The sequence below is a fragment of the Salmo salar genome, chromosome 02, assembly GCF_965601325.2.
Source record: "Salmo salar chromosome 02, fSalSal1, whole genome shotgun sequence".
Classification (NCBI taxonomy): domain Eukaryota; kingdom Metazoa; phylum Chordata; class Actinopteri; order Salmoniformes; family Salmonidae; genus Salmo; species Salmo salar.
Genome location: NC_138292.1, coordinates 91,867,751 through 91,884,441, shown reverse-complemented (window position 1 = coordinate 91,884,441; position 16,691 = coordinate 91,867,751). Strand labels below are relative to the sequence as shown.

At 41.8% G+C, this 16,691-nt stretch overlaps 1 protein-coding gene across 1 annotated transcript; it reads right to left on the bottom strand.

Moving 5' to 3' along the window:
* Nucleotides 1-541: 541 nt before the first annotated feature.
* On the bottom strand, nt 542-14,329 carry LOC145863034 (uncharacterized). Its single transcript, XM_082968193.1, has 2 exons — nt 13,724-14,329; nt 542-3,044 (listed from the first exon to the last, which is right to left on the bottom strand). The coding sequence occupies exons 1-2, from the start codon at nt 14,097-14,099 to the stop codon at nt 1,903-1,905; spliced, it is 1,518 nt and encodes a 505-aa protein (XP_082824319.1). The 5' UTR covers nt 14,100-14,329; the 3' UTR covers nt 542-1,902.
* Between the last annotated feature and the right edge of the window lie 2,362 nt (nt 14,330-16,691).

The window sequence follows — 16,691 nt, the reverse complement described above, 5'->3', positions numbered from 1 at the left end:
ATTCTATCCTATTCCACTGTATCTTAGTCTATACATTACTCATCTCATATGTATATACTGTATTCTATACTATTCTACTGTATCTGTCTATGCCGCTCTGACATTGCTCGTCCATATATTTCTATATTCTTATTCCATTACTTAGATTTGTGTGTATTAGGTATTTGTTGTGAAATTGTTAGATATTACTGCACTGTTGGAGCTAGGAACACAAGCATTAGTTAGATATTACTGCACTATTGGAGCTAGGAACACAAGCATTTAGTTAGATATTACTGCTCTGTTGGAGCTAGGAACACAAGTGGGATTGATACGGTTTCAGTTTTTAATAGTTGAATCCTTTGATGTATTGTTGATTTTTTTTTTTTTTAAGTGAGACGAAATGTACATACCATTAATTTTGATAGTGGAAGAAATACAGATTTTATACTGTTTTTCATACTAAGATGGACCAAGATACGTGTTGCTTTTGTACATATTTGTTCATTGGTTTAGCAAGAGTCTGTTGATTGGTCAGTCATTGGGTTCATTTGTTTTGCAATATGTTCAAATCAAGCTTTATTTATACAGCAAATTTCAGACATGGAGGCAACACAATGGCTTCACAGGAAAAAACAAATAAAAAAACAATGAAATTAAACAGAAATATTTAGTACACAACAAACATAAGAGGATAAAAAACAGAAGACTAACAACTGAAAGACTAATGAACATTCTAAGGAAATGCCATTGATTAAAATATTAATTGGATGCAACATCCAACTGAAAATATCAGCTTGTTTTACTACATTGTTTGTTGTTACGTTCCCCAGCAAGAAAACCAAATGTCACTAAAATAGAAAAGGGAACTAACAACAACCACAACTAAACAGGTGGGGTTTTAGGAGGGGTTCTGAAAGACACTATGGGGGTGTCCACTGAAAGTTGACTAGTAACAACAACTGGGACCTAAAAGACACCCACCATGAGACCCACTAAATCTGCCCAAGAAGAGGCAAACAAAAGAAAAACCCACACCAAACTTAAAGACAGGAAGCAGGTGTAACACATACTGACTAAGGAGGTGACACCAATCAGTGTGCCCTACGAGCTAGACGTGCTAAAGTACACCCCTTTGTTAATATGTATTGGCAATCATTTACTTAATGGTGAGGCATGGAATAATAAAACATGTATATTTTGTCAAGCTGAATGTTTAAAATATGAGATTTGAGACATGCTTCCTCAGTAGTGGAATAAAGACAATTAGCACTTGAATGTTGTCAAGAAATGATGGCGTGATGTAGGACTGTTAATAAAATTGATTATAGACCAATCTATTATACTGCGTCCATGTGTTTAGGCTGCAAGTACGTTGAAATTAAGTTGTTTAAAAAACTTCACTTTCAACGTATAATCACACCCATCATATAGCACGTAGGGCATAGTATTCTTTCAATTACATTTTGCTAGGTGGGATAGCCCCACAGTCAAAACACAGTTTTAACGTGTCCAAATCAATAACCAATATGCAGAAACAGTTTGTGATAAATTGAAAACCTAAACATTTTGAAGTGTTGCATTTTGATTCAAGTGGGTCACCAACATGGTAAGTGTAACACATTTTTTTTGTCACTTTTTGTTAAATCTCATAAATAGTAACTCTTCCAACTCAGAGCCTGGATTTTCCCCCTGAGGATAATATCCATATCATGTTGAAATCAATAGAACAGGGGACAAACGCTTAGGGTTCTACATTGTGACATCATTAAAATACTCCTACTACAATGTTAAAACATTCTATATTGTGACATCATTAAAATACTCGTACTACAATGTTAAAACACTCTACATTGTGACATCATTAAAATACTCCTACTACAATGTTAAAACATTCTACATTCTGACATTATTTCATCGATATCATGAAACAACTCCTTCATGTATTTTCTGATGTTTAATCAGAGATCTTTTATCAGAGTATCTCTTCCCACATTGATCACAGCTATAAGATTTCTCTCCAGTGTGTGTTCTCTGGTGTTTAGTTAGACAGCTAGATGTAGTAAAACTCTTCTCACATTGATCACAGCCATAAGGTTTCTCTCCAGTGTGTGTTCTCTGGTGTGATTTCAGGGTTTGTAGCCCAATAAAACTCTTCCCACATTGATCACAGCCATAAGGTTTCTCTCCTGTGTGTATTCTCTGGTGTATAGTTAGACAGCTAGATGTAGTAAAACTCTTCCCACAGTGATCACAGCTATAAGGTTTCTCTCCTGTGTGTGTCCGCTGGTGTACTATCAGGTTGCTTAGCTGAGTAAAACTCTTCCCACATTGATCACAGCCATAAGGTTTCTCTCCCGTGTGTGTTCTCTGGTGTATAGTTAGACAACTAGATGTAGTAAAACTCTTCTCACATTGATCACAGCTAAAAGGTTTCTCTCCTATGTGTACCCGCTGGTGTCCTATCAGGGTGCTTAGCTGAGAAAAACTCGTCCCACATTGATCACAGCCAAAAGGTTTCTCTCCAGAGTGTATTCTCTGGTGTGATTTCAGGGTTTGTAGCAGAATAAATCTCTTCCCACATTGATCACAGCCGTAAGGATTCTCTCCTGTGTGTGTTCTCTGGTGTATAGTTAGATAGCTAGATGTAGTAAAACTCTTCCCACATTGATCACAGCTAAAGGGTTTCTCTCCTGTGTGTGTTCTCTGGTGCATAGTTAGATTGCTAGATGTAGTAAAACTCTTCCAACATTGATCACAGCTATAAGGTTTCTCTCCTGTGTGTGTTCTCTGGTGTGATTTCAGGGTTTGTAGCAGAGTAAAACTCTTCCCACATTGATCACAGCCATATGATTTCTCTCCTGTGTGAATTCTTTGATGTATTTTAAGGTTTGATGAAGAGTTGAATCTTTTCCCACAGTCAGAGCAGCAGTGAGATTTCTTCCCTGTGGGTCTCTGCTGGTGTTTCTTGAGGAGTTCTGATCTGGAGAGACTCCTCTCTGCCTCGTCAGCATCATGATGTTGTTGAGGCTCCACAGAGGATCCACGATAGTCACGTCTCTCTCCTGTGTGAACGACAAAGTCAGACAGATGGTTAAAGGCCCACAACAGCAGAAATCCACTGTTTATTTGAGGTAAAAGGTGATGTCCAGATCATACCCATGAAGTTGTACAACAACTGACTTCTTAAATTTGAAAATTAAGACAGTCAAGAAATATCAGGGACACCAGGCCTGGTTTTCATAGCTGTTTTTGAAAAGGCTATGGATAAAGTACGACTGGAGTTTATATATAAATGCCTAGAATATTTCAATTTTGGGGAATCTCTTATAAAATGGGTTAAAGTTATGTATAGTAACCCTAGGTGTAAAGTAGTAAATAATGGCTACATCTCAGAAAGTTTTAAACTATCTAGAGGAGTAAAACAAGGTTGTCCACTATCGGCATATTTATTTATTATTGCCATTGAAATGTTAGCTGTTAAGATTAGATCAAACAATAATATTAAGGGATTAGAAATCCGTGGCTTAAAAACCAAGGTGTCATTGTACGCCAATGATTCATGTTCTTTTAAAACCACAATTAGAGTCTCTTTACGGCTTCATAGAGGATCTAGATACTTTTGCTATCCTCTCTGGATTAAAATCAAATTATGATAAGTGATATGATACTACGTATTGGATCACTAAAAAAATGCACATTTTACATTACCATGTAGTCACTCCAATACATTTTTATAGAAAGTTAGCAAAAACAGATAAAATCTTGCTACCATGGAAAGGAAAATACCTGTCTATTTGTGGGAAAATCACCCTGATTAACTCTTTAATGATATCACAGTTTACCTATTTGCTTATGGTTTTGCCTACACCTAGTGACCTGCTTTTTAAATTATATGAACAAAAAAGATTAAATTTTATTTGGAATGGCAAGCCAGATAAAATTAAAAGGACCTATTTATATAACGAATATGAATTCGGAGGGCAGAAATTATTAAATATTAAAGCATTAGACCTCACTAAAGGCATCAGTCATACCAAAGTTATATTTAAATCCAAACTGGTTTTCTAGTAAATTGGTACATGTCTCATCCTATGTTCAAGAAGGGCCTTTTTCCCTTTATTCAGATTACACCTGCCCACTTTCGGTTGTTTGAAAAGGAAATAATCTCCAAAATATCTTTATTTTTTTAAACAAGCCTTAGAAAGTTGGTTGCAATTTCAGTTTAATCCACCTAAAACAAATAATAAAACAAATAATAACAAAAATTGTGGTTAAAAATGAAATACAATAATTGATTAAAAAAAATGTATTTTTCGAAGACATTTAAAAAAAATATATATATAATTTTAGTGAATGATATTATAAATAGGACTGGTGGAGTGATGTCACACATGCAGCTAACACAGACATATGGAAATGTCTGCTCTACCCAAAATTACAACGAATTAATTGCAGCATAACCACAAAAATGGAAGAGGCAAGTAGAAGGGGAAAAAAGTAAGGAACTTGTATGTCGGCCCTGTTTTAAAGAACATAAATGGTTAAAGAAAAGTGTGATAAATAAAAACATATACCAATTTCATTTAACCTCTCTCGGGTATGTGGGACGATATCAAACCACGTTGTCCGATTTCCAAAAGGCTTTACAGCGAAAGCGAAACATTAGATTATGTCAGGAGAGTACATCGACACAATAACCACACAGCCATTTTCTAAGCAACTAGCATGCATCACAAATACCCAAAACACAGCTAAATGAAGCACTAACCTTTGACGATCTTCATCAGATGACACTCCTAGGACATTATGTTATACAATGCATGCATTTTTTTGTTTGATAAAGTTCATATTTATATATAAAAACAGTATTTTACATTGGCACGTGACGTTCAGAAAATATTTTGCCTCCAAAACTGCCGGTGAATCAGCACTACGATTTACAGATATACTATTCAAAAACCTTGATAAAATATTAAACTGTTATTCAAAGAATTATAGATAAACATCTCCTGAATCGAACCACGTTGTCCGATTTCAAAAAGGCTTTACAGAGAAAGCAAAACATTACATTATGTTAGGATACCAACACAGCAACAGAGTAACAAAACAGCCATTTTCTTAGCGTTTTCAAAGCAACGGTAGCCGTCCAAAAGCAGAAAACCAGCTAAAATGAAGCACTAACCTTTGACAGTCTTCATCAGATGACACTCCTAGGACATCATGTTACACAAAACATGCATTTTTTGTTCTATCAAGTTCATATTTATATCCAAAAACAGCAGTGGCGCGTGAAGTTCAGAAAATATTTAGCCTCCAAAACTGCTGGTGAATCAGCGCTACAATTGACAAAAATACTATTCAAAAACCTTCATAAAATATTAAACTGTCATTCAAAGAATTATAGATTAACATCTCCTGAATGTAACCGCATTGCCAGATTTCAAAATAACTTTACTGGGAAATAACACTTTGCAATAATCTGAGTACTGTGCTCAGAAAAATACACTAGGCGATACAGATAGCCGCCATGTTGGAGTCAACTAAATTAATAAATAATATTAGAAATATTCACTTACCTTTGATGATCTTCATCAGAAGGCACTTCCAGGAATCCCAGGTACTCAACAAATGTTGTTTTGTTTGATAAAATCCATAATTTATGTGCAAATAGCTCCTTGTTGTTCGCGCGTTCAGTTCAGCTACTCAAAATGTCGGAAGTGCGCCGAAAATGTGACGATGAAAGTAAAAAAAATAATGTCTTTACGTTCGTTCAAACATGTCAAACGTTGTAAAACATCAACCTTTAGGGCCTTTAGAACATGAAGATTCAGTAATATTTCAACCGGACGGTTCCTGTGTCTTGAAAAAGACTTTGGAACGGAACATCCTCTCTCGTGAACGCGCCCCAATGAAGTGATGTCATTCTCTGGGTGACAAACTTCCCAGGCTTCTCATTCGGTCTCTGTTCATCGTAGACGCTTCAAACAACTTTCTAAAGACTGTTGACATCTAGTGGAAGCCTTAACCCTCCCGTTGTCCTCCCATTCTGCCTACTCCCCGTGTCCCCGGGCGGGTCACCCTGTCTGTCTCGGCTAAAGGCCCAGAGGGCACAAGTGTGACAGTAGGCGTGCGAACAGCCTTTGCAGATGTATTTCTTACACCTGCAGCACGCCGTGTGTGTCTTGGCGTCCTTCTTGGGCGGGCAGAGCTGACACCTCTTCCTCTTACTCGACACTAGCGGGGCAGCGGCCGGGCCAGCGGCGTCCAGGCCGGCGGCGTGCTCCCGGGCCGGCGGAGGAGCGGCGTCGCGGTCGGCACTCTGCAGGACTTTGACGAGCGCGGACGCGGCTTCGGTGCGGGGGAGACGCTGCCTTCTTTGTATCAAGGGCTTGACAAGCGCCTTTCCCAGCTGCTCCAGGAACACCCTCCTCTTGTTCCGCTTCCGAGGCATCCAGTCGGGCTTGATCTCTCGCCATATGACAAAGGCGTTGTAGGAGGACACGTCGAGGATGTTGTGGAAGATGACCAGGGGCCAGCGGGCAGTCATCCGTCTGCAGCTGTAGGTGCCGACCACCTTGTCTAGGTTGTCCACGCCGCCCTTGTTGCGGTTGTAGTCTAGGATGAGGGCCGGTTTCCGGTCGCGGTGATCGCTAACGTCGGCCTCCGCGTGCAGCGTGCTCAGGAGCAGCACGTTCTTATTTCTCTTTGCCAGGTAGGACACCAGAGTGGCGGTGGGCGTGAAGGCGAACCTGGAGGACGAGACCTGTCTGCCCTTTGACTGGAGCAGTGCGGGAGGGAGCTCGGGCTTGTTCTTTCGCACCGTGCCGACCATGGTGAGGTTCCTCTCGAGGAGCCGCTGGTCGAGTTCGCAGGAGGTGAAGAAATTGTCGCAGGTGACGTTGTGACCAGCGGGCAGCCCCTGCGTGAGATCGAGGACGACGCGGGCGCCCTGGTTCTTCACGGGGGCTCCGCCGGCCGCCTTACCGGTGTAGACTTGCATCTTCCAAGCGTAGCTGGACTTGGCGTCGCAGGCCACCCACGACTTGATGCCGTATTTGGCCGGCTTGCTGGGGATGTACTGTCGGAAAGGACAGCGCCCTTTTGGGAGAGGGAGAGGAAGAAGATTAGATGCTGACGCTAACTCTCTATACTACCGCTGGCTCATCAAGCAGCGTCATGATGCTGATGCTACTGCTGCTGCTGCTACTGCTGCTGCTGCTGATGATGATGATGCCGCTGACGCTACCCCTCTATACTACCGCTGGCTCATCATTGGGGGGGCGAACGGCGTTGCTACCGCTGACGCTACCTCTCTATACTACACAGATACACAGATACACAGATACATAGACGGTACCTCTGAACGGGACCAGTTGTTGGTCCACCGTCAAGTCAGACCCCGGGTTGAGAGGAAGGAGATTAGCAGCGTCGTGCTGCTGATGCTGCTGCTGATGCTGCTGCTGATGCTACTGCTGCTGCTGATGCTACTGCTCCTGATGCCGATACCCCTCTATACTACCGCTGGCTCATCATTGGGGGCGCACGGCGTTTATGTTACACGCCGACGCTACCTCTCTATAGTACACGCACAGATACTCACAGCAGATACGCACAGACACACACACGGTACCTCTGAACGGGACCAGTTGTTCGTCCACCGTCAAGTCGGACCCCGAGTTGTAGAGGGCCGGCAGCCGCTCCTCCCACAGGTCCCAGACCTCTCTTATGGCCGCCAGTCTGTCGGCGGCGAGTCTCGCGGGTCTCGACCGGCGGTCGTCAAATCGCAGCAGCCTCGAGTACTTGTGAAAGACCTTGAGCGGCATGGTGGCTCAGAACACGGTCCTGCCGCTCTCCGTGTCCCACAGGCTGGCCGTGGCCTCGCCCCGGGACCTGTAGACGCCCGATAGGATTAGCAGCCCTAGGTAGGCGCGCAGGTCGACTGAGTCCATGGGTCGCCAGCCGTCAACGTATTTTCTCACCCCCTGCAGATTGGTCATGTCCACGACGATCTTTTCTATCGCCGGCGTGACAAACAGCCGGAAGGTGGACTCAATGTCGAGCACGCGCGACGGCGCGTAGGCCGTAGGGCCAGGCGTCACCGCGGGGCCGGGGTGGCGCGGGGCAGGTCCGGGCCGCGATAGGCCGCGGAGGACCATTTGATTTTGCCGTTTTTTGACAGCAACGTCTCCCTTCGGGCTTGGACGGCCGCCGCCGCCGCCGTGTCCTCTCGCTCTGGCTCTCTGTCTTGCTCCTCCTCCTCCTCCTCCTCCTCCCCTGAAGAAGAAGAAGAAGAAGAAGAAGAAGAGGGAGCGTGACCGCAAGGCCGAGTCGTCCGCGTCACGGACGGGGTCGTATTCCTCGCCGTCTTCGTCTTCCGAAACGTCCTCCTCTTCGGAATCGCAAAAGTCTTCTTCGTCTTCTCGGTCGACGCTGGAGGCTATCTGTTCCAGGACCTGAGCCGCGCTGAAATCGGGACCGCGGCGAGGCGCCGGGCGGGGTTGTATTCCTCGCCATCGTCCTCATCGTCGTCCTCGTCGTCCTCGTCTTCTTCTTTTTCTTCTTCCTGACAATATTAGTAGCCTCTCTACGGCCGGCCGACTGCACGCTGACGCGCCCGGCCCGGGGGGGTCTCTCTGACCCGGCCTAGACAACTGCAGAGGGGGATATAACATACGCATTGCTAACGCTTCCCCCGGGGTCTCTCTGACCCGGCCTGGACTCGGGGTGAAACGGCTCCTAACGCGTGGCCGACTCATTGCTGACGCGCGGCCGAGCCGGGGGGGTCTCTCTGACCCGGCCTAGACAACTGCAGAGGGGGATATAACATACGCGTTGCTGACGCACGGCCGAGCCGGGGGGTCTCTCTGACCCGGCCTAGACAACTGCAGAGGGGGATATAACATACGCGTTGCTGACGCATGGCCGAGCCGGGGGGTCTCTCTGACCCGGCCTGGACGCGGGGGAACGGCTCCTAACGCGTGGCCGAGCCGGCGGGTCGCTCTGACCCGGCCTGGACAAGGGGAGGGTTATGAAGTGCAAAATGAACCCTAACTCACCGTGTGTTTGATTGGCAATGACTTGAAAGGACTACAAGCACCAGAATTCTCACTTCCTGGTTAGATTCTTCTCAGGTTTTTGCCTGCCATATGAGTTCTGTTATACTCACAGACATCATTCAAACAGTTTTAGAAACTTCAGAGTGTTTTCTATCCAAATCTACTAATAATATGCATATTCCAGTTCCTGGGCCCGAGTAGTAGGCCGTTTAATTTGGGTACGTTTTTCATCCGGCCGTGAAAATACTGCCCCCTACCCAAGAGAGGTTAAGGACCAAAAAACTGATAGCTGTGCCATATAAATTGCAAAATAGTTGGGAAGAGATTTTCGATGTGCCCATTCCATGGCACATGGTTTATGAATTGATACGCAAAACAACGCCGGATTCAAAACTTAGAATTTTTCAATTTAAATGACTATACAAAATTCTTGCAACGAATAGAATGTTATATATATGGGGGATACAATCTTCCCAGCTCTGCAGATTCTGCTGTGAGGAGGCAAAGTCATTAGATCATTTATTTTGGTATTGTCCATATGTAGCTCGTTTTTGATCACAGGTCCAGGAATGGCTGAAAAATTGCAACATTTGCCTACAACTAATGCTGCAGATAGCAGTACTGGGTGATTTGAAAAGCCATAGTCAATCAATCAATAATATAATAATTATTTTAGCAAAAATGTTTATTTTTAATTTACAATCTGTAGAAGCTATGTGAATAGAAAGGTTCAATTGTTTTGTGAAGCATCATAGCACAGTTGAAAAATATATGGCAAATAGAAATCCGAAATGGATGATGTTGATGGATAGATGGGAGGGGTTGAATGGAGCTGAAGGGTGGAACTAATAACAAGATAAACAATGTAAAACATACAGGGTCTGTAAAATGTATATAGGTTCAGAACTTTTGTGATATAGCACAGTTACAAATAGAAATCAAACTGGATGGACATCAGAAATAGAGGAAGAACTAAAAACAAACAAAAAAGAACTATTGTAAATGAGACTGTCTGTAAAATGTGTATAAGATGAATAAATTGAAGGTAAAAGCCGAAGTGTTTCTTAGTTTACTCCAATTGGGCGATCGGTGGTAGGGTTTGCAGGGAATAATAATAAAGGTATATTCTTTAAAAAAGTATCTATGTAAATATGTGTATATGTATGCATGCGTGTATGGATATATATACAGTGGGGCAAAAAAAGTATTTAGTCAGCCACCATTGTGCAAGTTCTCCCACTTAAAAAGATGAGAGAGGCCTGTAATTTTCATCATAGGTACACTTCAACAATGACAGACAAAATGAGGAAACAAAATCCTGAAACTCCTCCCTGCTAATGAGGAAACCACTAGTTATGGATGTAGTATATCTGGTAATGAGGAAACCACTAGTTATGGATGTAGTATATCTGGTAATGAGGAAACCACTATTTATGGATGTAGTATATCTGGTAATGAGGAAACCACTAGTTATGGATGTAGTATATCTGCTAATGAGGAAACCACTAGTTATGGATGTAGTTTATCTGGTAATGAGGAAACCACTAGTTATGGATGTAGTATATCTGGTGATGAGGAAACCGCTAGTTATGGATGTAGTATATCTGCTAATGAGGAAACCACTAGTTATGGATGTAGTATATCTGGTAATGAGGAAACCACTAGTTATGGATGTAGTATATCTGGTAATGAGGAAACCACTAGTTATGGATGTAGTATATCTGGTAATGAGAAAACCACTTGTTATGGATGTAGTATATCTGCTAATGAGGAAACCACTAGTTATGGATGTAGTATATCTGGTAATGAGGAAACCACTAGTTATGGATGTAGTATATCTGGTAATGAGGAAACCACTAGTCATGGATGTAGTATATCTGGTAATGAGAAAACCACTAGTTATGGATGTAGTATATCTGGTAATGAGGAAACCGCTAGTTATGGATGTAGTATATCTGGTAATGAGGAAACCACTAGTTATGGATGTAGTATATCTGGTAATGAGGAAACCGCTAGTTATGGATGTAGTATATCTGGTAATGAGGAAACCACTAGTTATGGATGTAGTATATCTGCTAATGAGGAAACCGCTAGTTATGGATGTAGTATATCTGGTAATGAGGAAACCACTAGTTATGGATGTAGTATATCTGGTGATGAGGAAACCGCTAGTTATGGATGTAGTATATCTGCTAATGAGGAAACCACTAGTTATGGATGTAGTATATCTGGTAATGAGGAAACCACTAGTTATGGATGTAGTATATCTGGTAATGAGGAAACCACTAGTTATGGATGTAGTATATCTGGTAATGAGAAAACCACTAGTTATGGATGTAGTATATCTGCTAATGAGGAAACCACTAGTTCTGGATGTAGTATATCTGGTAATGAGGAAACCACTAGTTATGGATGTAGTATATCTGGTAATGAGGAAACCGCTAGTTATGGATGTAGTATATCTGGTAATGAGAAAACCACTAGTTATGGATGTAGTATATCTGGTAATGAGGAAACCGCTAGTTATGGATGTAGTATATCTGGTAATGAGGAAACCACTAGTTATGGATGTAGTATATCTGGTAATGAGGAAACCGCTAGTTATGGATGTAGTATATCTGGTAATGAGGAAACCGCTAGTTATGGATGTAGTATATCTGCTAATGAGGAAACTGCTAGTTATGGATGTAGTATACCTGGTAATGAGGAAACCACTAGTTATGGATGTAGTATACCTGGTAATGAGGAAACCGCTAGTTATGGATGTAGTATATCTGGTAATGAGGAAACCACTAGTTATGGATGTAGTATATCTGGTAATGAGGAAACCACTAGTTATGGATGTAGTATATCTGGTAATGAGGAAACCACTAGTTATGGATGTAGTATATCTGGTAATGAGGAAACCACTAGTTATGGATGTAGTATATCTGGTAATGAGGAAACCACTAGTTATGGATGTAGTATATCTGGTAATGAGGAAACCACTAGTTATGGATGTAGTATATCTGGTAATGAATGTTACAAAGAAAGATCAGGAGTGCTACTCAAGGAAACATTAAGCTCTGTTGTCTATTCACTAATTCACCAGTGGGGAAACTTACAGGCTGACAGCAAAAACAGCCTCCATTTCCAGGTTGCTTATGAGTACATTTCACACTACTTTGGATTATAATTGTTAGGCTCATTTGAATGTACTGCTTAATATAATATGTGTTGTCGCAAATCAACTGCTTTATACTTTTAAAAAAACACTTCAACCAGTAAAATGCTATTTGACTAGCTTTGCTACCAGTCTGTCAATGAGCGTTTGTAAAATAAATGTACCCAAATTGGCCAATAACTTCACCTAACAATAACAAAGACCTACTGTAGGACCCATAACTTCACCTAACAATAACATAGACCTACTGTAGGACCCATAACTTCACCTAACAATAACATAGACCTGCTGTAGGACCCATGACTTCACCTAACTATAACATAGACCTACTGTAGGACCCATAACTTCACCTAACAAAAACAGACCTACTGTAGGACCCATAACTTCACCTAACAACAACATAGACCTAGGACTATAAATCATTTAATATTTCAAGGTGAAACATGGAAACTAAAATGTCTTTGTCATGACAATTCAGAACCTGATCACCAGATAATTTTGTGAATAATCCCACTAGGCTACTCTGTAATGTGTTTTCATTCTAAATGTCCTGAATAAAGGAAAATATCTCTGCGTGTTGTACAATAGCCTATCCATCAAGGAACAGATCTCTACAAATTATGAGCTAAGTATCTCTGTGTCCAAACAGACTAACGAGACCCTACAGTAAATCAAGCAGTCAAAAACACATTATAAACATCAATTTGGTAGGGATGTTGGATCCAACGTGGAGCACGACATAACTGTCTTTACCAGAGTAATGAATGAAGAAGCACTTTGGTTGTTGTTGCATGTCGTGATGTTGTCATGTGACTGTCATTCAGAAAATGATTTCCTGGATCAGCTGATGATAGTTGAACATGTGACTGTAACTAAACAGCTACAGTATTAAGTATTATGTGTAATTATTGAAGAACCACATTAATGACAGTATCCATTTGGGTGTTTCAATAAAGTTAAGGTGACTCTCAGTTAGAACCACTGGATTTAGCAAACTCTGAAATGATTCAGGATTTATTTATTTTCCTACAGGGAACAGTAGGTAACATTTAGTAACATTTAGTAAACTGAAATGATTTAGGATTTCTGTGCCCATGAAAACTGTTTTTCCAGCGTAACATAAGGAGACACTAAATGTTACGTAGGTAGAGAGCATTTCAGAGATCTGAATACAAAAAAACTGTCCTAACAGGACAATAACCTGAACCACAAGGCCAAATCTACACTGGAGGAGCTTACCAAGATGACATTGAATGTTCCTGAGTGGCCTAGTTACAGTTTGGACTTAAATCGTCTTGAAAGTCTATGGCAAGACTAGAAAATGGTTTGTGTCCCTGTTTTATAAGATAGTACTCACTGTATTTACTGGTGTTAATCAGATCAATGTCCCTGTTTTATAAGATAGTACTCACTGTATTTACTAGTGTTAATCAGATCAATGTCCCTGTTTTATTAGATAGTACTCACTGTATTTACTGGTGTTAATCAGATCAATGTCCCTGTTTTATTAGATAGTACTCACTGTATTTACTGGTGTTAATCAGTTCTCCAGTCTTCTCTTCTTCGTCCTCCTCTAATGTGACAGTAATCTCCCCCTCTTCATCTTTCGTTCCAAAAACGTCTTCATCTTCTTTCACTTCATCCTCCACTCCAAAAACGGCATCTTCCTCCTTTTCTTTCACAGTAACATCCTCCTCCTCTTTCACTCTGAAGGTGTCTTTCTCTGTAACGTCTTTCTCTTCTTCTTTCACTGTAACAGCCTCACCCTCTACTTCTTGTTTTACTGAGACATCCTCATCTTCCTTCTCCTCTTTCACGACAACGTTCAGCCACAGTCCCTCTTTCTCCGTCCAGCAGACCTCTTCTTTAACAGGAGGAGAGTTGCTTAGTGAATTCATGGTCAGTGATAATAGCTAGTTAGCATTAGCGACTAGACTAGTGCTAACTTAACCAGCCAGCTAGTTGACTTACAACGTAAATATGAAAATAAATGGGGTAGCTAGTTGTTTCCACATAACTACGTTTAAAGTATAGTGGCAAATACAACACGAAATTGTCCAAAGAACTTGAATGTTCCGACTTTGTTGACTAGCGAGCTACCGAGGTGGCTGCAGTTGTTGAAGAAGCGTTCCGTCCACTAGATTATACGTCACACTAGAAACATCTCCTGAAAGACACATATCGCCATCTGCTGTCTGGAGGGAGGAAACGCAGTTGAGGAGGATAAACTTTTTTTATTCTTCATTGAATTATATTATTATAAAGCAGTTTAGGGAAACGTTTTTTTCTCTCCATTAAATATGAATATTATATCAACACGTACAAAGAGCAACAAGTGTTGTTTGATTAGTTCAGATTTTTTATGAGAATTTATAACAAACTCTACATCTACTCCACATCTGTATTTCTGATTCAGTCAAATAACTAGATATCAAAATAAGCACCTAGTTATTAATACCCTTGATAATGATGAGCAAAAATTACTGTATAAAATAAATAAATAAACTTTACCCACTACCAAGATATTTTAGCCCAAAACCTGGTTACCTCTCTGCTAGGAGGCTGAAACTTGGCCATAAGTGGATCTTCCAGCAAGACACATCAACATCAACGAAGAAATGTTTAATTGGGCACAAAATCAACATTTTCAATGGCCATCTCAGTCTTTGGACTTGAACTCCATTTGAAAACCTGTGGTTTGAATTGAACAGGGCAGTCCATAAATAAAACAAGGACCTGGAGAGATTCTGTATGGAGGAATGGTCTAAGATCCCACCCAATGTGTTCTCTAATCTCATAAAACATTTCAGTGTCGTTATTCTCCCAAGGGGAAGGTGCTGGAGTATTGAAAACATGGGTGGCAATAATTCAGACCCCCACATTTTGAGAATTACATGTTAAACTCAATCTCTTTCTCTGAGCTATTGTATTAGGATAAAATAAACTCATTTCCCTGTATTTTTTACACAATATAGCTCAGTATTTGAATTTTCTTTTTATAGAGTCGTTTTTGCTCATCTTTATCAAGGGTGTCAACAATTTTGTCCCCCACTGTACCTCCATACTGCTGCTACATGGTGTAACAATACATAATGTAAATGTATATAATGAACAGACTAGGTCTATACTGCTCCTACATGGTGTAACAATACATCATGTGGGGCTTTAAGGCGATGCTAGTGTGACGTATAATGTAGTGGACGGAACGCTTCGTTCAACAGCAGCAACAGGGAATTTGTAGATCAGTCAGTCGGCAGTCGCCTGCAATGTCGAACAAGCCCATTACCAAACCAATCAGGTGGTTGTTTGATGAAATGAAGCTTCAGACGCCATTGATGACGTGCTGCTGATAAAGTGATACAGGCATCGGTACACTGCTTTGAAGTTTACTGCTTAGCGATTTGGACGCAGGCCTCGTAGCTCTGGTATAAAAAGTAACATCCCTGCTGACAACAAGGCAGCAGAGTCTACCGTGCTAATGCGTTCCCACTAGATATCACAACCATACAGTATATGAAACCATGAGGTGTGGCTGACGTTTACAGGCTTGAGCTAGATACCGAGCTGGCATACAAACTCTGTAGCACATAGTGCATTTTGGGTAGTATAGAAGATATCCGTAAATCAAATCAAATGTATTTATATAGCCCTTCGTACATCAGCTGATATCTCAAAGTGCTGTACAGAAACCGAGCCTAAAACCCCAAACAGCAAGCAATGCATGTGAAAGAAGCACGGTGACTAGGAAAAACTCCCTAGGAAAAACTCCCTAGAAAGGCCAAAAACCTAGGAAGAAACCTAGAGAGGAACCAGGCTATGAGGGGTGGCCAGTCCTCTTCTGGCTGTGCCAGGTGGATATTATAACAGAACATGGTCAAGATGTTAAAATGTTCATAAATGACCAGCATGGTCAAATAATAATAATCATAGTAGTTGTCGAGGGTGCAAGGAGTCATCATGCCAGGTAGTCCTGAGGCATGGTCCTACGGCTCAGGTCCTCCGAGAGAAAGAGAGAATTAGAGAGAGCATATTTAAATTCACACAGGACACCGGATAAGACAAGAGAAATACTCCAGATGTAACAGACTGACCCTAGCCCCCCGACACATAAACTACTGCAGCATAAATACTGGAGGCTGAGACAGGAGGGATCAGAAGACACTGTGGCCCCATCCGATGATACCCCCGGACAGGGCCAAACAGGCAGGATATAACCCCACCCACTTTTCCAAAGCACAGCCCCCACACCACTAGAGGGATGTCTCCAACCACCAACTTACCGTCCTAAGACAAGGCCGAGTATAGCCCACAAAGATCTCCGCCACGGCACAACCCAAGGGGGGGCAACCCAGACAGGAAGACCAAGTCAGTGACTCAACCCACTCAAGTGACGCACCCCTCCCATGGACGGCATGGAAGAACACCAGTAAGCCAGTGACTCAGCCCCTGTAATAGGGTTAGAGGCAGAGAATCCCAGTGGAGAGGGGGGA